At 38.0% G+C, this 27966-nt stretch overlaps 1 protein-coding gene across 2 annotated transcripts; it reads left to right on the top strand.

Moving 5' to 3' along the window:
* The first annotated feature begins 13 nt into the window (after positions 1 to 13).
* LOC127646254 (cilium assembly protein DZIP1-like) lies at positions 14 to 26727 on the top strand. 2 transcript variants are annotated; one of them, XM_052129751.1, is made up of 19 exons: positions 14 to 173; positions 1166 to 1285; positions 1823 to 2452; positions 7793 to 7877; positions 7961 to 8091; positions 8212 to 8370; positions 9031 to 9159; positions 11113 to 11175; positions 11271 to 11399; positions 11679 to 11727; positions 11915 to 11962; positions 12439 to 12498; positions 13961 to 14109; positions 14651 to 14837; positions 15442 to 15595; positions 19816 to 20126; positions 20331 to 20473; positions 24391 to 24559; positions 25192 to 26727. In XM_052129751.1, exons 2-19 carry the CDS (start codon positions 1283 to 1285, stop codon positions 25272 to 25274), a joined length of 2682 nt encoding a protein of 893 aa, XP_051985711.1. In that variant the 5' UTR covers positions 14 to 173; positions 1166 to 1282; the 3' UTR covers positions 25275 to 26727. The 2 variants fall into 2 exon arrangements, with proteins under 2 accessions (XP_051985711.1, XP_051985712.1); XM_052129752.1 differs by lacking the exon at positions 12439 to 12498.
* Positions 26728 to 27966: the final 1239 nt, after the last annotated feature.

The raw sequence follows: 27966 nt of genomic DNA, 5'->3' as shown, positions 1-27966 counted from the left end.
TCACATCGGTCTGGATCTCACACATTTGGGGGAATCATTTTGTTCCGTTTGCTGTCCCGTGTATTTAGAAAACGTTACGTTTATAGTGTTAGTTCGATTAACATCGCTGAGGCCAATCCAAATTTCGGATGTAGCGGTTCTGAATGGATTCTTTGCCAAAAGTTAGCCGTGAGGTAAGAGACATTGCATTAATCCTTCCCGTTATTTTAGCGGCCGATGTGTGAGTCGCCGAAACTTTTTTGGTTTGCTTAAAAATGGCTGGTAACGAACTTTATAAGATATTTATGGATCACGTAGTTGCATGGGATTTAAATGTAGTACATTTCTTCCCTTTTAACGCTCTTCTCTTTAACATGGGCTTGCATGCGTTCTCCTTTTGTTCTTAAAAGGAGCTTGCCCTAACTTGAGATGTTTTGAAGGGGCAGTAATCTGAGAAGCAGGCTGTTGAAAAATGCTCAAGAGAGACTCCGAGTGCAGCACATGAAGCAGGAAATTTCTCGATGTTTATGGGTGAATCTCATTAAAAATGTATTGGTTACATTCAACCCCAAAATAAAAACAAAACAAAAGTACATTTTTGCTAAAAGAACATTTACCATATTTATAGGGTCATTAAGTATAGATGCGTTTGTGACAATTTTATTACAATGAAGTACTTTTAAACCACCAAATCATCATGATAGAAATGCAGAAATGAATAATTAAATAAAATAAAACATTTATAAATCGAATTTTCATTACTGCAATGTGAAAACGAAATATCAGTGTTTGTTGTACAGCCTTTGTTGTTCGCTGATTTCAATACAAAATCTTTGTTTTTAAGTGTAATTCGGATTTAAAAAATCCAGTATAGCCGAACATCTAATTAGATTTATAGGCTTAACTGTCTTTCAATAAAATATAGCATCAAAACAAAATGTAATTTTGCAGCCTTCGTGTTCCAATCTTTTTGAAGTGTAATTATACAAACTATATTTTGTACAAAATGCTGTTAATGCAGTCTGTTTATTTCGTTGCCAAACCGTTTAGGAGAAAATAATCACAAATGAAAAATATTTTAATTTAATCTCTTTGCTAATAAATGTCAGATTACATTTAATAGGTGTGTGCTTTGCATTAAAAAGGCCTTTAACATTCACGTGCACTTTCCTCCTTTCTGTTGTAGTGTGCTGTGCAAACTGGGACACGCGCTCTTGTTTCCATAGAAATGTACAGGACGCGCTGATACTGCTGTGCCGCGCGCCGCTCTGATCATTCATCAAGACTTGACAAAAACAGCAAGATGGTAAGGAGACAACCAACACCACGAATCAGCAAATTAAGGTGGAATTTACTATATGTCGTCGATTAAATCAAGTTGTTGTTGTTGTTTATTACCTGTTTTCTGAATGATTATAGTCATGTGAACATGTTGCTGTTGTTAGCTGGTAACCTTTAGCTGCAGTGGTGGAATCAATGACGAAAAATCTGGATGTTCTTGTGTGTGACCTTCAGAATTGAACTGGTTTGTTGGTTAAAGGGATATTTCACTGAAAAATGAAAATGTTTTTATCGTTTACTCACCCGTATGTTGTTAGAAACTCATATAATTTTATGTTTAGCAGAATGTTAGCCCCAGTCACTATTCATTTTCATTGCATCTTTTTTACTATAATGAAAGTGAATTGTGGTTAACTTAACGAAAGTCCCCTTTTGGGTTTGGAACAACATGAGGATGAGTAAATAATTGTAGAGATATATATTTTTGGGTGAACTATCCCTTTAAATGTCATGTCACTGGGATTCCCTGTAGAATTCAACTAGCTCTCTGTTTTCTCTGCAGCCGTTTTACGACAACATCTACTACCCATACCCGTCAGATCCCCCGGGAACTCATTCCTCAGCAGGGCTCCCGTCCCTCTTGAACTCTCCTCAGAGTCAGCCCTCATCCGGGAGCCAGAACAGACCAGTGACCACATCTGCCATGTCCGGACCTCTCACCTCCTCTGGAGTCGCAACCTCCATCAGCATCCCCCCACCCTTCAAATTCCGAGTCCGCCGTGAAAATGTTGACTGGCGTCGGATCAATGCTGTGGACGTGGACAGGGTCGCTTGCGAATTGGACTTCCATGCTTTACAGGAACACATCACTGCAGTGACATTCTGCAACGTGGAGGGCGAGCGCTGCCACCGCTGTCAGAGTCCCGTGGATCCGGCCCTGATTAAGCTCTTCCGGTTGGCCCAGCTCACAGTGGAATACCTGCTCCATTCCCAGGACTGCCTCAGCGTTAGCCTGCAGGCGGCCGAGGAGAGGCTGCTGGTGGAGGCGCGAGAGAGGGAGCAGATCTGCGTCCAGCTGCAGACAAAAACACAGGATGCCAAAGCCTTAAAGGAGGAACTAAAGCAGAGGAAGAAGATCATTGCCTCTCAGCAAGCCATGTTTAGTGCAGGGATCAGTGCCAATTACCACAAGGTCTGTGCAGCTCAATGCTGGAGTGTGAATGTGTGTATTAGCATTTTCATTGTCGCTTTCACCTCCCCCAGGGCAAGGCTCTGTTCCGCCAGTCTCACAGTTAATTTATTCCAGTATATGGAAGGGTAGTGTGTTTGTCACCTTTTGATGGTGTGAAGGACCAACAATAAGGCTGAATCGCAATTCGCATACTAGTATGCAAGAGGATTGGTGCATCCCAAATCATAGTACGTTAAAAATATTACACCAACAGTTCCTGGATTGAAGACTATTTCTGGTTGATTTTATTGCATCTGTGTGCATGCATTTGAGCTAATGTTGCACACAACTCCTTGCGCTACACAAGATAACTGTTTTGTTGTAATATAGTTAAATAACAATTTGCATACTAGCTTATTCTTTTTTATATAGTGCAAACAGTGCCTGACCACTTTTGCAGCCACCTTGGTTTCAGAAGTACACTCAATAAGCACTTTATTAGGAATACCTGTACACCTACTTATTCATGCGATTATCTAATCAGCCAATCGTGTGGCAAAAGTGCAGTGCATAAAATCATTCAGATACGGGTCAGGAGCTTCAGTTAATGTTACAATCAACCATCAAAATAGAGAAAAAAATGTGATCTCTGTACAATTGTAATGAGTAGAATATCATCTCAGAGTGCACAACACAGCGAACCTTGAGGCGGATGGGTTACAACAGCAGAAGACCATGCTGGGCACTTTATTAGGGCCATAGTGTTAATAATAAAGTGCTTAGTGAGTGTGCAGTATATGTAGTTGAGTGTGTAGTAAGACAGACTTGATTGCGTCATTCATAGTGCATTATGGGAGTGGGTGTCGCTGCAGTTTGTTTGCTGCGATTCTCTGATTGGTGAAACGTTTCTCTTCAGGATCATGGGTAGTATAGTTATTCACCAGAGTTTCCTCTATTAAACACGAATCTTCACTATAAAGTTGAAATAACGCAGACTGATGGACTAAGATGCATATACTGTTGAATAACATCCTCAGAGCTTATGGTAGGTCTGTCTTTAAAGGTTTATAGGTTATTGTTAAAAATCTATTTGCCTATGGAAAAAATTTATGGGAGTTTTACTTCCGGAACCAGACTGTTGCACTCTATATTATGCAAGTTGACCAGAACATGTCAAATCATAGTATGTTGAAATAGTGCCTGGGTGGCATATATTTTCTTTGTGGATTTTTGTAGTATGCATCCGTGTATATTTTGGACTAATGTTGCACACGACCCCTTGTGCTACACTACTTTATTGTGACAGTTTTCATTTTATGCTGTTGTAGTGGGTCCCAATACTAGTAATTTAGCTTAATGTATGCTGACTTAAATACCACATAAAATGGCTTGACGAGTGCAGTTTTCTTTCTTTCTCTAATGAAACAGGAAATTGGGGTGGGCTGCATTTCTATTTTTTTTTATGTTTTGTGACAACCATGATTTGCTACTTGCTGAGGGAGGGACATTCCGATTCATGAGAATATTTAATTGGACAAAAATATGTGTAGTGGAGCATGAGTCATCAATATTTTTGGTTTGTTTTCTTGGAAGAGAAAGACTAAATTGAAATCTGCTTAAAGTTAATGTTGTCAACTGTTAGGTGTAAACTAGCACATAGATGGCTTCAAAGCTAACAAACATGGACTAAAAGCTTCTAAACTCCGATTTTGATTGTTTGATCTTTTGAAGGATGTAATTGAGCATTTTCAGCATAATACACTGAAAACCTTAATGAGTGGACTACTCAATTGATTTAGTAAACTCGTTCCCTCAATTGAAGTATTTACATCTCCAAAGTTGTGCAATGAAGTTCACTTAGTTTGGTGATCATATAGAAAGAACTTAACTATTTAAGTTAAGGTAACTAGATGCAAGTAGACTTTCATCTATTTACATAATAACTTAATAATTTTTTAGTGTAATATATTTTATAGAATTGACTCAAATTTAGGTCATACAATAACAGCCTAAATAATGGTTCTAACTTTTTAGGTCAATCATTAAATAAACATATTTCTCCACAGAAATGCACAGACGCATGTACTTCAGTTGCACATGCACAAGGAGAACTGAGATAAACAGGGTCCAACTTGATCAAAGGGGGCCACAGATCACCCTAATAGTGACATCACACAAAACAGCTATTTGCAGCAAAACAACATTAACAATACTACAAGAGAGCTAAAACCTCTATGAATTCTTAATAACAACTATTTAAATGCCCCCAAATTTTTCATTTGACCAGGGAAGCATAATTAAATAATCCAAGAGCAAGGCATTGTGGGTATTTCTCTTAGCCTCAATTTAAAGGAACTTAGCTATTTGAGTTATGAGCCAAAAACTTGATATTTCAAGTAACGTTTAATTAAGACAACTTGATTCTTTTGAGCAATGACAACAAGGGTTTACAGTGCTTTTCGCACCTTGAAGAGTAGGCGAATTAGGATGCAGCCCAAACTAAATGTTGTCTAACACTTTTAAGTCCATAATCAGGCTTGCAGGCTGGGCCAGGATTAGCTAATCAGCAGGCACTTTGTTTTTCGGACATGGCATTCAGGATTCTGCGAATGGAGCAGATGGTGTCAGCTGGTGACAATGACTTCTACTCAACTTTAAAAGAGCTATAAGTGGAGGACACAAATCAAAGTGCCCATCCCCCTCATCCTGTTTCATTGAAATTAAACTGCATGTTGCATTCATTTGTGAAAATTCTCTCTCTGGAGAATGTTCAAGTCTTTCTCCCACTGTAATGATGATAAAGCTGTTTGCTTATTTGCAGTCATGTTGCCGTTGCACTTGATTGTGGCCAGCTGTTGCCAAGGCAACACTTGGTGTTTCATTGTTGCTAGGAGAAGGACAGGTACCTAACAGCAGCATCTAATTGAAAGTGCTGCACATGGTTTTCTATATCATTCAGGAGAATGGAGTGTTGTAATCTGATAGAGAGCTGTAAAGCATCTGAAATACTAAAAGATTACCTAAATGTAGTTGGGTGAATCTAATGAAGAAATGTTCACGTCATATTTCACCCCAAAATCAAAAGAAAAATAAGACATTATGTTGCATATAGAATATCAAGGATATTTTTGTACCATTGTAATTTTTTGCGTTGTGACATTAAACTCCCCCAAATTTGTATTACTGTAATGCAAAATCGTCAGCACTCTGACCCGAGCTTAGCTGGGATATGTGAAAACTAATACATTTCACTGTATATATGCAAAAAACTGTGTATAATGTCTGACGAAAATAAAGGATTCTACATCTCATTCTCATTACTATAAGGCCTTGTTCAGACTGCCACTAAAAATCTGATTTTTTTTGCATATCCAGATTGTAACCAGTTGAGTGTTTGATAGTATGGTCAGCAACAACCACATTGGGAGGTGGTTTCAAAGGCGATTGAAATCTGATTTTTTCAGACGCTCTGGCTGCTCAATTTGGATTTAAAATGGTATTTTGCGTCACTCTTAACACGACACACAATGATGACGTCAAAAACTGTGACTGCAGCACGGAACATCACAATATTTACCAGTCTCCTCCGTCACTGAGTTTTTCTTGTGTGACAGGGGAGTTCTGAACCACGACTGGACAGGACACTTATTTGGAGAGCGAGATGATGCACCTCCATTTTTCCTTCTTGCACATTCTTTTTTGAAAGGATCGTCATGTAACGCCTACGTCGTTACCAAAGCAACCCATGCAGATAGGTTGGTTATGTCTGAACGTGCAAATCTGATTTGATCACTTGTAATTAATAGTGCGGACAGTCTGCCTGAAAGATCTGATTTGAGAAAAAAATCAGATTTGCCTGCAGTCTGAACACAGCCTAATTAATGGTCGATATGGGATTTGTAATGGCCTATGTTGATACCAATATCTAAAGCAGGGTGGTTAATCTATATATTTTAGTGTGATACAATAAATCAAATAAATTTAGACAAAATTGCTGCATTTAAATGAACACAATATTTACACAAAATAAAAACATTTGAAAACAGATAATGTGCGCAGTCTATTGACAAGGCTGTTGGAACTGAATTTAGACAGAATGACAAATTATTTTGTCAGTCTCTAATTTCACTTTAGAAAAATCACAGCATTAAAATAAGACAAATACAACCAAGATGAATATTTACACTTTAAATAATATTTAATTTTAAATTGAAAATGTAATGTATTTATGTAAACTTATTTTATTTAATAAATGTATTTAAATTTTGCATAACAGTAGGCTACTGAGAGTTGGGAGAGAGAGGTTCAAATGTGCTTAATGGTCATGAAAATAATGTCACAATGCCAACAATCTTTTTAATGGTTTAATAAGTAGTCTTCATTTCATTATCCAAAACTTATATTTTTTCCTTTTGATTTTGTGGTGAAATATGATCCAAACATTTCTTGACAGCTTTCATGAAGTTCACCCCGTTCTGCAGTACTTCTTTCAACACCTGCTGAGGTTGCAGATTGACACCAATGAATCCCTGTTTGCTTGGATCCTTTTAACACATAATTGCATTTCACAGTTGATTTGGGAAGTTATGTTTGTGCAGCAATGCAATTATGTCACACTGTGAGTGCCTTAAGCAGGCAGTCTGTATCTTGTTGCACTTGTCACAGAAAAAACACAGAATGCGGGTTTGTATGGGTATAATTTGCAGTGCGGTTAAATTTGAATGAGCAAACCAGACGGGCATTTTTGCTGCTAAATGTGGTGTGTGATGTGCAGTGCTGTGGATTTTCTCTCCTCTGTCTGCGTTTCCATGAACTGGAGCGTGCAGCGAGAGGTAGAGCAGAGAAAAAGATGTAACATCATCCCTGCACCACCAGGTGTTTCCATGGCAACATGCCCACAGTGTCTCTTGGTATCATTTGTGAGTGAAAGCTGTGTTGAGCGCTGCCGGGACCTGTTTGTCACCTGAGCAGGCCTTGTGTTCACTCTTACCTTAAAAATAAGCACCATTAAAATAGTCTATAGGCCCATATTCGAAGTCTTCTGAAGCCATCCAATAACTTTGTGTGAGGAACATAGACAGTCATACAGGTTTTCAACAAGGGTGAGAATTTTAAGTTCATCATTGTCATGTTGAAAAGTGGGTGAAAATAAGGCACTCGCATCAGCAGAATGATTGCTCTTATTTTTTTGTCATTATTGGAGACTGACACGTCAGTCTCCATTCACTTTTTATGTATGGGTAAAACAGCATCTAATACAAGAAGAAAGAAAATCATATAGGTTTGAAATTACATGAGGATGAGTAAACAATGACAGATGAAACATAAATTAATAAAGCCCCTGATTTTGTTTCTTTTCAGTGCCAACATTGTGAGAAAGCCTTCATGAACGGCTCTTTCCTTCAAAGTCACATGCAACGCAGACATCCAACAGAGTTTGACATCAGTAAGTAAACTCTACGTGCTGAATCATTTCACAGCAAACTGTGAAAAATGTTTTGCTTGATTTGAGCATTTCAAACTTTCCAGAGCTCATAACAGATAATCAGAAAAAAATTCAAACAATGAAATTGCAAGATGAGATCAACAAACTGCAGGAGCAGCTGACACTGGTCACATCCCAAATGGAGATGCAGCAGAAAGACTACTCTGCCAAACAGGTTTGACATATCTCAACACGTTCTCACCAAACACATGTTGAATATACTCAGGCCAAAACCAACAAAGTGTTTATTATATTTATTTATCTAAACCATTGTTTTAAACTATCTTTCTTCTAGGAGAAAGAGCTCATTCAAAGGCAGGATGAGTTTAAAAGACAGTTAGAAATCTGGAAAGAAGATGAGAAAATACGGATGAACAACAAAATAGATGAAGTGAAACAAGCGTGTCAGCAGGACATGGATTCCATCCACCAAAGGAATAGAAATCTAGAAAATGTATGTTTTTATTTCAGACAAAGCTAATTTGTTTAAAGGGATAGTTCACCCAAACATGAAAGTTCTGTCAGCGTTAACTCACTTTCAAAACCTGTATGATTTTATTTTTAAGAATGTTCACGTGCTTAATGTGCATTGGGATGGTAGTTGTCAAGTTCCATAAATGACAAAAAAAGCACCATAAAGATACCTTTAATATAGTCCACAGGATTAGTGAATGACTGATAAGGGTTTTCTAGTGACAAATGCCAATACAGATATCCAAAGATCAAGCTGGCCAACAGCTGATATATTTAATAAAACTTAATGGTTGGATATAAGATGTACACAAAGTTGCTGAATTTAAATAAACACTTATTTTACACAATAATTACTAAAAATAACAAAATATACATATATTGAAACTATCCATTGACAAGGTACGTCTCCTGCACTATATTTCTAGAAATGCAGTCGTTATTTGCTGAAAAGTGTCCCCTCGGCCTTTGCTCTGAAATCTAATTTGTGCTTGCATACATTCAAACATGTTCCATGGATGAAAGAAGTTTGGTTTAGTATGACAAAAGGATTCCTTTAAATATCTTACATAATTTCATTATGGAAAAACTGAGATGTGAGATGATATTGAAATTGCTTTTGTATGGTACTTTTTTGCTTAAGGAGCTGATGAAATTGAAGCAGAAAAATATGCTGGAAATCGCACAGCCAGTACAGATACAACCCAGTGCACCAGCTAGCAGTGAACATTGGCAGGAAGTAGTTAAACTTCAACAAAAACTCCACAAACAAGTAAGAAATGCAACACTCAGATGGATAAAGACTAGGGATGTACTGATTCTGGTTTCGTAATCGGATCCGATACCACACTCATGTGCTTGTGCTCTAAAAAAAGCTTTGATACCAAAAACCAATAATATCTGATATACAAATACCAATACGTAAACATTCAGCGCAAAAAGTTTTATCTTTTAATGTCATAGTGTGATTACTAAACTGCAAAGACTACGATTTAATTTGATAAATATATAGTTTGCATGTTCTGCGTGCTTCAAATGTGAGCATTTGAATGTGTGTTTTTAGCAGATCACAGCAAGCAGAGTGTTAATTCACTTTGTAGCATGGGGCACATACAGACTACATTTTTATTTTATTTTATTGCAGCCTTTTGCGGTTTAATAATCCCATTGGTCATGTAGTGACCTGCTTTTGCAGAAGTGAAGCTACTGTCAAAAACACACAGAAACAGAAAGGGCTTCACTCCAAAATAAAAGCTTTTGCCAAAATAAAAGCTCAATTTAAATGGCAAAAAGTACATTTGCTTTAGCCATTACTGTGGCTAAATTGACAAGGAACAGATCTTCGATTGAACCATATATTCCATAGCAGCACAATAGTAATGACTTTATACATTTCTTACTGATAAAATTGAAATCATCAGAAACAAAATTGGAATTATGCAACTGTCAGCCACAGCACTTCAGAAGACAGTGACTCATATTATTCCCTAGGAGCAGCTTCAGTCCTTTGCAATCATAGGTCAGGAAGAGCTAACAACTTGTTAAAACATCAAAAGCAATGACATGTTTGCTAAACCCAGTACCTGCTAAGCTCCTAAAAGAGGTGTTTCCTGTAATCTCAGAATCTCTTCTATATATTATTAACTCCTTGTTATACGTAAGGCATGTCCAAAGAAACTTTAAGCTGGGAGTTATCAAACCCCTTATCAAGAACCACAGCTTGATCCTGGAGATTTGCCTAATTATAGACCGATCTCAAATCACCCACTTATGTCAAAAATACTAGAAAAGGTAGTATCCTCCTAACAATGTTAATTTTTACAGAGAAATGGTAAATGTGAAGAATGTTAGTCAGGATTTAGGCCCCGTCATAGTACAGAGACTGTACTTATCAAAGTTACAAATGACTTACTCTTATCATCTGATCGCGGCAGCATTTCTCTTCTAGTGCTTTTAGATCTTAGTGTTGCCTTCGACACCGTAGATCACAACATACTTTTTATATGATAGAAACATATCACCACTGTATAGTTATGTAATATTCACAATAATACTAATACTACTAATAATAATGATAAATAAATAGAAGTTGTATTATATTTAAGCAATACCACACATCTGTGATGCGCTGTTATGCAGCACTTTATTTGACAAAAATAGCTCCAATGTTGTATTTTGGATTGTGCTGAGGTTCTGTATAAAAGCACTTAATTTGATACAAATAATACAATATTATTTTGAAAATTAATTGTTCTATTTTTTTTAATGTTTACATTTTTTAAACATTCAAATTTTAATGAATTTATTTATTTAGACACCATTTTGATTATAAAATTGAAATAACCTTTTAATACAGAATTCAGAAAAAATAAAACAAAAAACAGGTATCAGTATTGGCAAGTACTGAAAAAGAAGTATTGGGAAATACACCCAAGGTGAGCTCTTTAGTATTCATAAGTATTCGTGCAAAACATCTACTCCATTTTAATATTAAGTAATTGACAGTATCTAAACCATGCGCAACTTTAGAGACAGAAATGTATAATTTATATGTAAATGATAGAGAAGCTTTGATAAAGAAAGACCTTAATGTCATTCACTTGGTATTTAAATGAAGTATAAATGTTGAATCATGAATTGATTCATCATGGCTTTTTATGAATACAGTTGAAATTGAGGCAGTTTTAAAGCTGATGCAGTAATGAGGGTTTTTGTTATTGTACAGGAAGTGAAGTGGGCGGGGAAAATGCAAAAAATGAAGGAGGACCATGACAGTGAAAAAAGTGTGGTAGGTGTTATAAGCATCTTATTGCTTTTTAATTATAGGGCTTAGCTCATATGTCAGTTTTTTTTATAAGTTTTTATCTCTGTCTTGTCCTTTAGCTTCAGGAGGAACTCGCCAAAGTGCGCTCTGCTGTGTCAGAAGGGAGGGAGGAATCACGGAGACAGGTGCAGGAGCTGAGTCACAGACTGCAGGAGCAGCAGCAAATTGTTGCCTCCCAAAGTAAAAAGGTCAGTACTGTAGCCCTGCACAGGAAGAGGCTCCATTATTCAGGAAATCCTGTATTAGTGCAGCCGTTCACAGCGTAATCTGGTGTTTGAGCTGAAGGAGAGTACAATCAGGAAATTTGAACAATTATCATCAAATTGATTATACTGTCATTACACAGGTTATCTTTCAAATGAACAATTTAAAAGCAAAGATGTTTTCAGATTTAAATTGGGGCTTAATGTGTTACTGACCAGAACTGCTGTTATAACAAATAACATACAGGTCTGTTTGTCTCACAGATGAAACAGCTCTCATCAAAGCCACCAACAATAACTGTTCAACGGGAAGGTATGTAGACATAAGCTCTTTTCTAAAACCTAGTGCCTACATAGCCATCTGTCTTTCAGGCAGTATCCTAACTGAAATCTAGTATAAGTATTATTATATTAGAAAGATAATTGATAGTTTTCATAATTTATTAATATACATACACGATATTTCTAAATGTATTTTTATTAATTTATTTTCATTTTAGTGGCTGCTGTCCCGGCTCCTGAGATTAAAGCTAAAGTAGTGGTCAGTGGTAAGTCATTTCCACATTACCTAGATCCTGTGAAGTCCATCACCTTTACCATTTTACCATTACGATTTCTATTTACTGTAGCTAGCTACCAAGAGTTGTTATTATCAAAGTTCCTGCATAACATGATAAATAACAGCGGCTGAGTTAATTCTCATCAATTGTCTTACAACATCTCCTTACTAGGTGTGACCTGATTGAGTGTCAAACAATAAATAACTTCTCTTCCTCAAGATTTTGTCCTAACTTGCCACCACCATTAACATGCATTGTTGCATGCATCGCATTGTTGTGTTGCGCTTGGTAACCCAACTCACTGTAAAATCGCATTAGTTCAAAATCCCAACGCAACTCATTTAAAAGGGTAGATCAAGTAGAAATAGCTACTTAAGGTAACATTTTCAGGTTACCACTCTTTACAGTCCAGTTCATCCGTAACCCCATCCTCTCTTCTTTTACCTTTTTGCGTTGTTTGTTAGAGCAGTACAACTTAGTCCATAAACTGGATCCTATAGTAGAGCTGTCTGAGGACGATAAAGGTAAAGCAGTAAAAGTGATGGATTTAGTGGTCTGTGGCATGCTTGCAACCTATCTGCATGGATTTGACACTCAGGTCTGTTGCTGTGTTTAGTCTGTGAGCATGTGTCCATGAGCCAGCAAGCTAAAGGCATGAGTTGCACTGCAGCCTTTGTATGCTGAATAAACGCCAAAGTTTGCGCATGCATGTAATCATTTGAGAGCTCAGGGTAAGAGGAAGAAAATCTAAATATGGTGCTAAAAGAAAAAAATGTTTTGAATGATTTTCCTTCTCTGCTGCTTTTGGGTTTTTGAAAAACATGAAAATGGGTCATTCTATAATTGCAATGTAATTTCCATCTGAATCTAGGCTTCTGGCAAACTAGCAACATATTTGTCACACTCATTATTCTCACATGCAAATGAGCTTCTGATTTGTCACAAATGTTTGCCAGAAGTTTGCAGCTCTTCACCGGTAGTGTTGAACCTGTAGCAAACCTTTGGGAACAATGGATAATTTGCTGCAAAGCCCATTTTCATGTGAAAATAATCAGTGGCGAATTTGTGGCAAGTTTGCAGAAAATTTGCCATGAATTCTACATTTTTGTAAGTGATCATAAAAAGTACATTGAAACTTAAGCCACACTTAAATGTCTGAATGTAATTTTATTAGGTAACAAAATATCAAAGGCACCTGCAAACAAATGATGCTAGACCTTTTCGCAGTTAACTTCTCTTTTCTGCTGCATTTTTGCAGTAGAACGGCAACTTTGTCAGTCATCCATAAGTAAAAATCCAATTACCAGTAATTTCTCCCATAGAGGAACTGACCTACTCTAAGTTTTGAGGTTTTTCATTGATGTCAATCAACTTTAAAAAAAAAATTAAAACTTAGGCTTACTAGCGGAATTTGAAGTGAATAAACTCACTTGATAATCCTGCACAAAATATCCACCAATCAGTGAAATGCTGTAGATAAATAGTGGGCCCAAAGAGCACAGCAGAGATCACCCAGTCCCACTGTGAATAATGTGATCGAGTCGATCTTCCTACACTCTTAAACTTCTTATACACCCATCAGCCCAATATTAAAACCACCTGCCTAAAATTATGTAGTTCCCCCTCATGCTTCCAAAACAGCACCAACCCACATCTCAGAATAGCATTCTGAGATGATATTCTTCTCTCCACAATTGTACAGAGCGGTTATCTGCGTTACCGTAGACTTTGTCAGTTCGAACCAGTCTGGCCATTCTCTGTTGACCTCTCTCATTAACAAGGCATTTCTGTCTGCTGTGGTCTCCCATTCACCGCTATAGATGTTTACGTCCGCATTCCAAATCCGTTAGATACCTTGAAGTTTGGCTTTTTCCATCTGAAAAAAGTGACATCATCCGCCACTGCAATTGTAGATTGACCAAAAGTTTATTCCACAAGTGCTAGTTGCCATGGTGTGTCTGATTGTCATTCATCTTATGTTTTTAGATTCTTCTAGCTTCTCTGAAAGTAACCCGGAGGGCCATTCATGGCAACAAGGGGTGGAGGAGCTGTTGAAGAACCCGGGTTTGAGGAGAGACATGCGTCTGGCAGCTCAGCAGAGCCTTGATGATAGACTACTGAGCTTGGGCATCAAGGTAGTGTGTGTCAAACCACAGGCTCTATATGATAAAGGTGCTGAAAGTGATTTTTTTCTGTAATAGTATGCAGAAAATTTTCCTTCTCCCTGAAATACATTACTGAAATAAGTGTCCTGAGATATCTCACCAGTCTCTGTGACTTTCCTAGACTGGGTAAACGGCAAACAAAAATGATTTGATCAGCTAATCAGAAGACTTACGAATAATTGTACGCGTTCTCATAGTTGAAGCAGATCATTCAAGTTTAATGCCATATTCAGATTCCTAACAGTTGTCAGCTGAGGGCACTATTTTAATACTGTTGTATTTGACAACCTAAGGAGACGTACTGATGCTCTACTGTTCGGTAACAGCCTCAACGCTATCTTTGGAGGGCGGTGTTTTGGAAAGAGGGGGTGTGTCTAATTCAACAGCTCAGTCTCATAGAAGTTCCAGAACGGCTAAAATCACTTACAACACCTTTAAATATATGCTCATTCTACAGTTGCACAGCAATGGATGCATGACACTTTAACCTCCATTTCTCTGTGATGTTCAGGGAGTCAGTGGTCTCTCTAATGGGGTGTTTAAGAACGCCATGTCTCAGATTATCACTGACCGTCAGAAGAGACATGAAGAGGATCCAGCATATCGGAGGGCACAGAAAGACATCAACCGTAAACTGGAACAGAAAGTGAAGGAGTGGAACACAGAGCAACCAGCTAAAGCCAAACAACAAGATCAAGGTCAGGATTTAGCTCTACAGTTTCAAGGCTGAGAAGAAGGGATTAAATATAACCATTCCAAACCAAATATGACATACTAATAACTGTCAGCACACTACTTGAAAGTGACTACAGCTCCGTTGCAAAACTAAGAAACATTTGAGGTATCATAGATGCTTCAGACGTGAAAGCTGTTTTAAACAGTAAGCACATTATTATGCTGCTGAAGGGTCTGTTCACACTGGGCGCGTTTTTGCGTCCATCTGCGCTGCTTTTTAATATTTTTTTCTATTTAAACGTTCAAGGTGGATGACTTTGACCGTTGTGCTGCATCCCACTCTTTTTGCAGTGTCTCACAATAGAGTACCGTGTCTTTAAACACAGTGTCAAGTTAAAAAAACTTCATTATATTAGTCATTAGACACTTGCATTCTGTTGTATTTGTTGTGGTGCATCTAGATATATATCTTCAGAATGCATGTGGATGCACTTGTTCCATGGAATTAAAGTGCACTCTTTCACCCAATATTTCTGTGATGCTCTTACTATTATTATTTATTTATTTTATGTGCTAATTAGAGTATAAAGTTTTCTAAAGTTTCTCTTATTTCTCATTGTCTTGCAGTTGTTCAGTCCAGACCCAGATCCAGCAGTTTTCCTTCTACAGTGACTCGTGTGGTGTCAGGCCCTGCTCCCAAACATCAGCACACTCCACAACCAGCTTCACGCAGCAGAACAAGCACCCTGCCTAAGACCTCCACACCTCTACAACATTGCAAGTATGGACAAACAGGAATGTGGGTGCTTGAATGTATTAGAAAGTTTTGATTTTAATTCCAATAAATTACTTAAAGACAACATGTATATACAAGTTAAGCTTAATTAACAGAATTTTGGCATAATGTTGATTACCATAAAAAAATTATTTCAACTCATCCCTCCTTCTCTTTAAAAAAGAAAAGCAAAAATCAGGGAGTCGCGTGGTGCCATGCGAGGTTTGGACATTTGAACAGTGAGCTCTGTGCACTTTGCTAGTTTTTACACCTTTAATGATATAAACCGGTGAGATTCGATACACCCTGAGTCTTAATTGTTCAACATAACATAATATGTCAAAGACTTCAAAATCGTCAGACTCTGGAGACATTAAAAGACACTTACGTTCTCAAGCGGACGCCCCTGAGCAGCAGGCCACAAGCCCGGGAGACAATTTGGCCAGTGAAGTGAAGAAAATTTGCAGAGAATTGTTGAACGCATCGGCAATGGTGACAAAGTTCTTTGCTGACTTGGAGGATCTTGCTGTAATACGTCAATCGATCACTGCCACGGAGACAAATTTCACTCAGGTGGTTACAAGAGTGGGGGATGTCGAGAAACGGAACGATTATCGGAGTCATCTGAGAGAGAATTAGCTGCTAATTCGCTAGCGGCCAAGGTGGATTTGGAGCGCATTTGGGAGAAGCTGGAAGATTAGGAGAACCGTAACGCTCCTGGACGAGTCTGCTCGGGAAGACATAACAGGCCATAAGCTGGAAATCGAGCGAGCTCACAGGGTTCCGACTCAGCGATCCGCTGAGGGAGACAAGCCCCGAACCATTCTGGCCAAATTTCTGAGATCATCCAATAAAGATCTCGTGTTACACGAGGCAAGGAGTAAAGGAAGGCTTTCTTGGAAGAATCACAGCATTTTGTTGTTACCAGAATTTGCGAGTTCGACGAGAGAAATGTGATCAATTCAAGGAATGCAAGAAACATCAACAGAAGGTCGTTTTTGCACTGATGTTACTGGCAAAATTGAGAATAGATGCTAATGATGGCCGCAAAATATTTACATATGTCCCCAGCAAGCGATGTCCTTTATAAAGTCAATGGACTGATTAATTTATTTTGTGGTACTCACGTTGCTGCCAAGTATGCCTGACTCACTGAAGATTCACCACCCGAGGAAACTGAGTGCCTTTTTTGTTTCTTTTTGTGCTGGTTCTGCCTAGCGGCTGTAGTTTTTTGTGTGTAGTAGCACTCCTTTGGGACAGTGTTGTGGATGAATCTGCATGTTCTTTGTGCTTATGCCTCCTATTGGTTGAAGTTTGTTTTGTGATTTTCTGTTGTGTAATTCTGTCTCACAAAATAACACCGGACTTGAGCAATCCGACAGCACAGTTGCCGGGGGGGGGCTCTCGTAGGCGTAGATGGACTGTTTGAGTTTAGAGGGATAGTGCTGTGGTGCATGGGGTTAATGCTCACGTTATTCTTTTTTTCTGTTTGTTTGTTTGTTTGGTTCGGGGGGAAGTTTGGGGTTTGATTGTTGCACTAATGTTGGAATGTGGTCTTTATAATTTTATTTTTGACACAATCTATTTTTCTAATATGTCAAAATGTCAGATGGTAATATGAGTGTATTGTCTCTAAATACAGATATAATACTATTTTGTCATGGAAATTTTGGCTATTCAGGGCAAGGCAGTCATACTTTTGTGTTGGGGGACAAAGCAGGGAAGCTTTTGGCTAGATATATAAAGCAGAGAGAGTCTTTTTCTACCATTCCCTCAGTGAAATCTGCTGGTAGTAAAATATTTATCTCGACAATTGATAATAATCCCTTTAAAGAATTATATCTTGATCTCTATTGTTCCACGTCTTCGTCTACTGATAAAGATATTACCAACTTTATGGAACCATTAGAACTCCCTAAACTGATGACTGCACAAAAAATTATCTTGATTCTTAGATAACCTTGGAGGAGCTTGGCAAGATAATTAAGGTCTTGCCTACAGGAAAGGCTCCGGGGCCAGAAGTCATTGCCGCTGAATTTTTTAGATCTTGTGCAACAGAATTGGCTCCACATTTGTTAGAAGTTTATATGGAATCATTAAAGAATGGAAAGCTTCCTCCAACCATGACATCAGTCTGATTCTTAAAAAAGACCAAGATCCAAGTGAGTGTAAAAGTTACCGATCAATTTCCCTGATCCAGCTAGATAAATTCTGGCTAACAGATTAAGTAAAGTTATGACATCGCTTATACATATAGATCAGGTGGGGTTTATTCGGGGCCATAGCTCTTCTGATAACATTAGGTGTTTCATCAATATCATGTGGTAAGTGGTGAATGATCAGACTCCGGTCGCTGCCATCTCACTTGATGCTGAAAAGGCATTTGACATGATAGAATAAGATTATCTTTTTAAGATTTTGGAAATATATTGGATTAAGTAACTTTATAAATTACATCCAGTAGCGGTGGTACAAACAAATGGATTAATTTCATTATTCATTATTTTACTCTGAAAAGGGACACCTGGCAGGGTTGCCCTCTTTCCCCATTACTGTTCTGTCTTGCCCTGGAATCCTTAGCAACCACAATAATTAAGGAAGATGATTTTCCAGGGGTGATGTTGGGAGGTATGGCGAATAAACCTTTGCTCTACGCAGATGCTATTTTATTATTCATCTCTGACCCCACTAGATCTATGCCTTGCCTCTACAGAATTATTAATTCCTTTTGTAAATTCTCAGGATACAGAGTCAATTGGTCTAAATTCAAAGCTTTGTCTCTGACAACGTACTGTCCAGCAACAACTTTTCAGCCTGGCGTCTTCCAGTGTCCCAAACTAGGCATAAAGTATTTGGGCATTTTATTCCCAGCAAATTTGTGTGATTTAGTTTATTAATTTTGACCCCTTAATAAAAAGGTTTTCGAGCGATGTGGGCAGGTGGGCTTCATTACATTTAAATATGATTGGGACGGTTAATGTTATCAAAACTAATTGTATTCCAAATTCAACTACCTACTACAGTCTATCCCTGTAGATGTCCCCCTCTCTTATTTCAAGCAATTTGATAGCATAAAGAAGTCCTTCATTTGGAATGGTAAGCATCTCAGATTATATTTCAGAAAGTTACATAGACCGATTGACAAAGGTGGGGTAGGCCTTCCCATGATTTTGTTTTATTATTATGCATTCGGTCTCAGACATTTGGCTCATTAGTCTCTTCAGTCTGAGAGAGCCCCTTCCTGGTTTTGTATTGAACAGGATGTTCCTGCCCCTATTTTGCCATTGCAGAGCCTTTCTATCAAGCTAATCGGAGAAGTTAAGTTGCACCCCGTTATCTGGCAATTAGTCCCCTTTCTGCTGTTAAGACTGGATTGTGAGGGAGGTTAATATGCTCGGTGACCTATATGAGAATGAAGTGTTGAGATACTTTGAAAATTTGGTTCAACATTTTGGAATTCCCAGATCTCAGTTCTTTAGGTATTTACAGCTGTGCCACATGCACTGTACTATTTTTGGGAGTAGCATACACCCCCCTAAAGTGGCAGGGAGTGGGAGTCTGGGAGTGGTGATAACTGCTTTTGGAAAAGGTCACGAGGCATCAGTGTATTACTCCCTGCTAATTCAGTGTCTGGGGATCGAGCTTTAATTTTAATCAAGAGATAATGGGAGAAAGATTTAAACCTGGTACTAGAAAAGGGAGTGTGGGCTAGGATTAAAAAAAAAAGTAAAGTCTCTATCTAGAGATGCAAATAAAAAATTTTAATTGGAAAAAAAGCAAAAACCAAGGTTACTGTTTACATTAAGTGAATGGGGCCCATTTTTGAAGGGTTTAAAGGAAGAAATGTGAAGCTTATAATTTTATAAAAGTACTTACATTAAGTCTTCGTTTAAAACTTGTGTAGTATTAAAGCTTTAAAGTTGTTTAAATCGTTAGTTTTATAGTCATTTTAGGTATTTGGGTTTGGCATTACATTGTCATTTAACAAATTGTAAAATTGGATATAAATGTACACTGAAAATGTAAACGATTTTATCACAGTAAAATCATGTTAACACACATTGCTTATGTCTTCCATTGTAAGTGCCACACTGTAGCCTAGATTTTTCCTTTTCTTTCCTTTGTTTTAGAGGTAATCAATATTATGTCACAAATTATGTTTATTTGTTTATTGAGCCTAGCTTGTATTTAAATGATTCCATTAATGATGTGCTTTCCCCCCCAAGAACCCCTCCATTCAGCTCTGATGAAGAATCATCTGAGGAGGAGTCTGAGGAAGAGGCCCCTGAAATGCAGAAGAAACCTGCCGTGGTCAACAGCACCCCAGTCAAAGCCCATACACCAAATCAGCGCTCGGCCCCTCTCACTCCTGCTGTGCGCTCTGCAGCTCCTGTGATAAGCACGGACCAAACAAACGTGACTGCTCTGAGCGAGAGTGATAGTGAGTGGAGCGATGGCAGTGAGATGGAGGAGCTCAACATCTCACAGCTGCACAAACACAGAGACCAGAATGGAAACGTGAAAAAGATCACGCACAGTAAGTCTCTGATCTGAGAAACCTGCTTTTGGACTTTAAAATTGAAGTGTGTAATTTCTGTGCCACTAGCAGCACAAAACAGAATAAAAAAAATTATGACAGTATACATTTTTTTTTGCTTCACCAAAATGTACATCATGACAGCATGCCAAATTTCTGTAAATAGCAAATCAACTATTGTTTTTTTGTTTTGTTTTTTTGTAGGTAATGTTAAAGCTCTTGGCAAAAGCCTGGAAAGACAGCTGGCGGTGCGAGGCCCAAACAAGCCAGCAGGGAGTGTTAATACATTTCTGGGACAGCCAGCAGTTGTTAAGAATCTAAAGCAAGATGTAAAGAAAGAAGCAAAGGTAAAAAGTGTTTCTTTTTATGCATTTTTTTAAAGGGCATTTTTAGATGAAAATTTTATGTGATGTACCATTTGAAAACAACATGATCTTTTAACGGTACAGCAGTTTGGATGAGCAGACTGTAATTCCCTTAAGACAGCTAATCTCACTGATTACACAGGCTCAGTCTCAGGTCTGAAAGGTGATGTCAGTAAACTGTTATTCAGCAGTGATGTCATCATTCAGGGTGTGTCTCAATCAGCTCCCTATTTCAGTAGTCAAGTGAGTTGGCCATTTCTAGGTGTGTCCCATTTGCAAATCATTCCAGTGCACTGAAACATTTGCTTACAAAAAAGTTCCCAGAATGCACTGTAAAATCCAGGGAGAATCGTTGCTCAAGATGTTCCCTTACTGTCAAGGTTCTGCCCTTAGTTTTTTTCCCCTTTGTGGCAGAGCTCTGACATGTATTATGGCTTTTCCACTGCACAGTACAACTCGACTCAACTCGACTCTGCTTGCTTTTTTGGGGTTTTCCACTGTTGATAGTACCAAGCGAGGCGAGCCAATACTAAATGTGACGTCAAAACCCTGCAGATCACTTATTGTTCAGGGAGAATCGTCACTACCAGCGTCACTGGATTTCTGACACGTGACATCAACCCGCTACTTTTAAAGTTAGCAACAGCGATAACAGTATAATTTGTACATTCGACTTTTGAATTGTGAAAAGAGAAATGGCTATGCGCAAAACCACGCTGTGGTCAATAAACGAGGTGCAGACGGTCCACTCGTTAGCGATGAGCGAAACTAAAAAGTCTCTCAGGAAGTGTCTCAGCTGTTGGCTGCCAAGGCTACCACCGGACCTACCAACAGTGTAGGGAAAAGTAAAAAAAAAAATTCAAAGTGAATACAGAACCATCAAGGAAATTTGGAAGTGGTTCGACCAAATGGACGCTATCTAAACCGGCAAGCAATGGGAGGGAGAGTGCCCTGGACTGGCTTTGATCCACGATGGAGGATGGTATGTTTTGTTATGTTAACTCTATACTCCGCTTGAAAGCTTCACTTTATTTAGTTGACCAGCTACTGGAAGCTTGCTTCTAAAACAACCAGGCCAATTTATCTGTTACACTTGTGTAAAATCACCATGCAACAACTGCATTATGCAGCACAATGAGCTAGTAGCAAACAGCTAGCAGTTGTGTTATTGTTTTGGTCAGTTTGTGTTGTGTTTAAAATTATGTCACAGCAGTCAAGGCGGCAACTATGACGATCAGACTATAATCCCACCCACGTTGAGATGACACTAAACTGCAGTGGAAATACAAGCTCAGAAACGTAAAGCGAGTAGAGCTGAGGCGAGTCAAACTGTAACGTGCAGTGGAAAAGTGCCATATGTGATCCATGTCTGTTTAATGTCTTGTGTCTGGATACATTTGTTTATATATATATATATATATATATATATATATATATATATATTTATAAATAAAGAGCTAATTGCTACTCTGCATTTGAGTCCTGCCATTTCCTCAACCCAAACCTCACAAAATGAACTGGCCATTTTGGACAGAAGTGAAGAGCATCTTCCGGGGATCCATTAGAGAGTGTTCAACCCAGCTCACCCGGTTTCGTTCCCTCCATCAGGGGGAGGCGAACATGAGGGTATTTGCCGGCAAGTTCCTCAGAACAGCAGACGGGCTGAACTACAACGACACTGCTTCTCTAGGACCTTTTTAACACCTGCCTTGAAAGTCCTCTGGGTGCTTGGGATTTGGGAAGTCTGGGGGTCTTGTCGTTCGAGGGGTTTGTTAGTTACCTGTCCCATCAGGTTCATTGGGTCACACCCGATTACGGACAGCTCCCAAGGAGTGACAGTTCCACCGTTGCTCCCTCTGACGATGGGGTTCCCAGACCTCCGATGACTCCTAAGTTGAGGAGGAGAAGGAAGAAAGGCTCAGTTTTCTCTCAGATTTCAGTTTTCAGGTCTTTTCTTAGTTTTATAGATTGTCAATCAAATTAACGACGATACATTTAAATGCATTTACTTAATGCAAGGATTGGTATTTTTTTCTCGACCTTAATAGTTGATTGCCATTTAAAGTAACGTTTTAAATGCATTTAAATAAATGTACTTAAGAAATGTGGGTATTGGTGTTTTCCTTGATGTTTTATTGTTGATTGTCATAAAAATAATCCAATTTAAATACCTTTAGATAATATAATTAATAAATGTGAGTATTGGTATTTTCCTCAACTTTCATAGTTTACTGTCATTCATATTAACGTTTTAATAACACTGGAATTTGTATTTTCTTTGACATTTCAAATTAATTTTACATAATTACACACAATTAATATAATACATTTTGGTGTTTTCCTCTACTTTTTTAAATAGTTGATTGTCATTCAAATGAAAGAATATGCATTTAAATGGAGTGGTGGTGGTGTAGTGGGCTAAAGAACATAACTGTTAATCAGAAGGTTGCTGGCTTGATCCACACTGCCACCACCATTGTGTCCTTGAGCAAGGCAGGTTGCTCCGGGGGGATTGTCCCTGTAATAAGTGCACTGTAAGTCACTTTGGATAAAAGCGTCTGCCAAATGCATAAATGTAAATGTAAATAACAATACTTAAAAAATGTGAGTTTTGGTATTTTCCTCGACATTTCATGGTTGATTGTCATTCAAATTATTGACTTAAATATATTTCATTATATCTATTTTCCTCTTAGTCCATTTTATTTAAATGGCTTAATCCTTTGTCTACTTTGAGTATGAATTTAATTTGTTTAAATACCAATAATGTATTGCTTTATTAATGTATTACTTTTAATATATAATGATTATAGGAAAATATACACATGCAAAAAAGTTAGTTTGGTTTTATTCAAGACAAAAATATCATTTAAAGGAATGTTCTGGGTTCAATACAAGTTAAGCTCAATTGACAGCATTTGTGTCATAATGTTGATTACCACAAATTAATTTCGACTCATTCCTCCTTTTCTTTCAAAAATAGCTAAAACGAGGTTCCAGTGAGGCACTTATAATGGAAATGAATGAGGCCAATTTGTTATGTTAAAATATTCACTTTTTCAATGTATAACCACAGGATATAAAGGACATGTGTGTAAACATGATTTTAGTGTGAGAAAATCACTTACTAACCTCTTCTGTGTAAAGTTATAGCCAATTGTACAACTTTGTTACCATGATGATGTAATGTCAACAAACCCTAAAACGACTGTAAAAATACAATTTAAACAACGTTACAGCTCAAATAATACTTGAGTTTTAACAGAAGAATTAGTGTAAGTACTTTTATGAAATTAAAGCTTCTCATTTCTGCCTTTTAAATCCTCCTAACATTGGCCCCACTCTCTTCCATTTTAAGTGCCTCACTGTAACCTCCATTTGTTTTCTTTTTAAAGATAATGAGGAATGAGTCTTAATAAATGTTTGTGGTAATCAACAATATGCCACAAATGCTGTCGATTGAGCTCAACTTGTATTGAACCCGGAACATTCCTTTAACACTACATTATGTAACACCAACAAAATAATTGTTTAAGGACTAGATCAGATCGAAATAGCTCAGTCTCGTTCTACAATTAAACTTTAGTATGTGGATTGAATTTCAGACATTATTTTAGACTTTAAATGTTAAATATTGACACGCCATCTGAGAACAGAATAGATGTGACATTGTACACTTTAGCTTGATTACTAGATGATGACTGAACTCAACTATCAAAATTAATTACTTAAATTATTATTAATCATTAACATAACACATTTAGTCACTGAGCAGGGATGATGTCATCACTCAGTCTCAGATTAGCAACTTTAGTTTTTGAGCTAAAATTGTTAAAATATGATTGTTTCACTTTACTAAAGACCCACTCACTCACTTTGGGCAAACATCTGTCTTGCAGTACACAGATGAAGATGAGGATGATGACTGGGATATCTCTTCTCTGGAGGATGTGCCCGCTGTACCCAAACCCAGCCGAAGCCCCGCTCCAATCAAGAAGAGCCTGGACAAGAGTCTAGACACCAGCACTAGTGTGTGGGGCTCATCGACAGGCAAAGGGCAGAAACCAGGTACATAATTCTTTGTTTAGAAAACAAAGAAACAGGGCCATTTTGTGTGGAGTTTGCATGTTCTCCCCGTGTTTATGTGGGTTTCCTCTGGGTGCTCCACTTTCCCCACAGTCCAAAAACATGCAGGACTAGTGAATTGGAAATTCCAAATTGCCCATAGGTGTGAATGTGTATGTCTGTGTGTCTTAGCCCTGTGATGGACTGGACACCTGTCCAGGGTGTTTGCCTGCCTTCGACCCAAGAGAGCTGGGATAGGCTCCAGTAATACCCGTGACCCTACATAGGACAAGTGGCTATAGAAATGGATGATAGCTCATTGAACTATTTAGTGTGTACACTTAGATTGCTTGCAGACAAACAAGCTTCTGTGCTTTTCTCATTAGATCCATTTAATCTGGAAACCCACCATAATATTGTCTAATGCATGACACTATGCCTAAAACCCATGGTCATACAAATCAGTGAACAGAGCCTTTTTTCTTCTATGGTTTATGTTTTTAATACTATCTAAATGAAATTCTTTACACTTTAGCTTTATTTATACCCTCAGATTTCAGAATAGTGAAAAATATATTTTTTAGCTTATGTATTGGCTGTGATTCTGATTACATATCTTGGTTTTACCTTTTCAGGTCTCACAGATGCAGGCACCGGCAGCACGCTCAAGAGCAGTTTAGTGACTGTCAGTGACTGGGATGATTCAGATGAGATTTAATTACTTGACCAATAAGGGAATCTAGCAAAGCAATACCAAACACAAACAAGCTAATACACCTTAAAATTGTAAATAATTATAATATCCAATATCTCTTGTATCTCAGGCTAAGTGATTTTTCAGGGACATCAATACAAAAACAGCTTTTCATTCCTTACAAAATGTTTTGATACTGACAGTGTTATATGAAAAAATTAAGTTACAGGTTTTCTCAACAGCCAAGCAATTTTGCACTTTAAAATCATAGCCTCGTGTTTTGTCTGTTATTTGTGTTTTGATAGTTTATGTATTAAATGTCTCACTGCAATTAAAATATATAGCTTCAAATTGACAAGATTTTTATAATATGTAAAATATGGATTTATTAAATTCACATTTTCAATGTAAGATTTGTCTTTCCATTTAGAGTTCAAACACTCATTCCCAAACTTATTTTACACTCTTGGATTAGAGAAGGGCTCTTTTTTTATGACAAAGACATGTCAACAAGTGCCTTTTTTTACTTTTTTCTAAATTGTTTATTTTCATTTTGTATTACACATGGGGGGCCTGGGTAGCTCAGCAAGTAAGACGCTGACTACCACACCTGGAGTCACAAGTTCAAATCTGAGTGACTCCAGTCAGTGTTCCTAAGCATCCAATTGGCCCAGTTGATAGGGAGGGTAGAGTCATGTTGGGTTAACCTCCTCATGGTTACCATAATGTGGTACTCGCTGTTGGTGGGTCACATTGTAAGTTGTGTGTGATGCTGTGGAGAATAGTGTGAACCTTCACACACACTATGTCTCCGCGGTAACGCTCTCAACAAGCCACATGATGAGATGCAGACCTGGAGGCAAAAGAGATTCGTCCTCCGCCATCCGGATTGAGGCCAGTCACTACACCAACATGAAGACTTAGAGTGCATTTGAGAATTGGGCATTCCAAATTGGGGAGAAAAGGGAGGAAAAAAAACTTGTTTTACACAGCCGCGTCTATGGGGGGCCGAGTGAGTCTGACAGTTCTTAGAGATTTAATTTCTTGTGTTCCCTTGGTCCCTCTGCTCTCTCTTCTTTGTCTATTCTCTCTGTTTTGTTGGTATAAAGGAGGCATGATGATTATTGTGGGTCTGTGTGAGCCTGGCAGCATGTATGTATGTCTGTCTGGTATGTGCCGTCATGTAGGTTGTTGGTCTTCTGGGTTTCTTAGTAAACCTGAGTGATACCAAAGAAAACACAGATTCTTATATACTGCTAAAAAACGTCACATGGTCTTCTTTTATGATACTTTTGGTTCCTTTTTTAAGCTTTCAACTGCCTTTGTTTTGACAAGATGGACTGCGATACTCCCAAAATCTCCCATTGTGATCTGCATTAGAGTGAAAGTGATATGGGTTTGGAACGATATGAGGGTGAATAAATGAATTTTTATATGTGGGTGAACTATCCCTTTAATCAGTATTTTTGTTACTTTTCCTAATAAAACTATCTTGTTTTGTAATAAACATTTTTTTATTGATTCAAAGAAAAATAACACAACAGAGAAACACATACACACCAAATCAACATTTAATTTTTAACCCTCACTAATATCCCTCCCCAAACACTAACCCCAAAGAACACCTCTGTGGTCACATAAAATAATAAAAAAAACATAAAAAAATATATATATATATATATATCCCTTCCCCGAGAGTCCCCCAAAACTTCCAAATACCTACCCCACTTCCTGAAAAACAAGTTCCCAAACCCCAGCATTTTACCTGCTATCTCCTCAAAAGCTGCCATGCTCTCCATCTCTGCACACCACTCCGGAAATGTTGGCGCTGTGTCCGACTTCCAACCCCTTAAAATTATTTGTCTGCCAATCATGCTAGACAGAAACCAATTTTTTATATTTGTCCCAAAATACAAAGTCTGGGGCAAAGTAAAATTTGAGTGCCCAAAACGTCACACAAATAATTCTGAACCTTTAACCAAAAATCATGGATCTTAACACACCCCCAATAGACATGGGTTCTGTCTCCAACTTCTGATTGACATCGCCAGCAGGTGGGTGTGTCTTCAAGACTAAGCCTATATAATCTAGAGGGGGTCCAAAAAACTCTTATGTAAACTCTTTAATTTCATAAGGCGAACCCTCTCTAGATGCAGACTTGACATTTTTTAGAATCCTAATCCACACTCCTTCCTCCAATACCAAGTTCAAATCTTGATAGAAGTTAAAGCTCCATCCCCCAGACTCTTTTCCAAAACTTTTCCCAAAGTATCTGCTCCTTTAGGGGTGTATGCTACTCCCAATAACAGATCTGGGAATCCCAAAATGATGACCCAAATTCTCAAAAGATTTTAACACTCCACTCTCACACAGGTCGCCGTGTGTAGTAACCCCCCTCACAATTCACTCTGACCAACAGAAAGGGAATATGTTGATACATAATTTTGGGTTCAGTCATATGCTTGTGGCATCATTTAAATAAATGTCTGAATTAAATATGCTGGCCACTCTTGTCCAAATCACGTCCAAATGTGAGATAACTGGGTGTAACTTAACTTCTCTGGTTAGTTTGATAGAAAGGATTTGCAATGGCGAAATAGGGGCAAGAACTTCCTGTTCAATACAAAACCAAGGAGGGGCTCTCTCTCAGGTGGAAGTGACCAATGAGCCAAATGTCTGAGACTAAATGCATAATAATAAAACAAAATCTTGGGTA

This window comes from Xyrauchen texanus, chromosome 7 (genome assembly GCF_025860055.1).
Source record: "Xyrauchen texanus isolate HMW12.3.18 chromosome 7, RBS_HiC_50CHRs, whole genome shotgun sequence".
Classification (NCBI taxonomy): domain Eukaryota; kingdom Metazoa; phylum Chordata; class Actinopteri; order Cypriniformes; family Catostomidae; genus Xyrauchen; species Xyrauchen texanus.
This window is presented reverse-complemented; position numbering and strand designations above follow the sequence as displayed.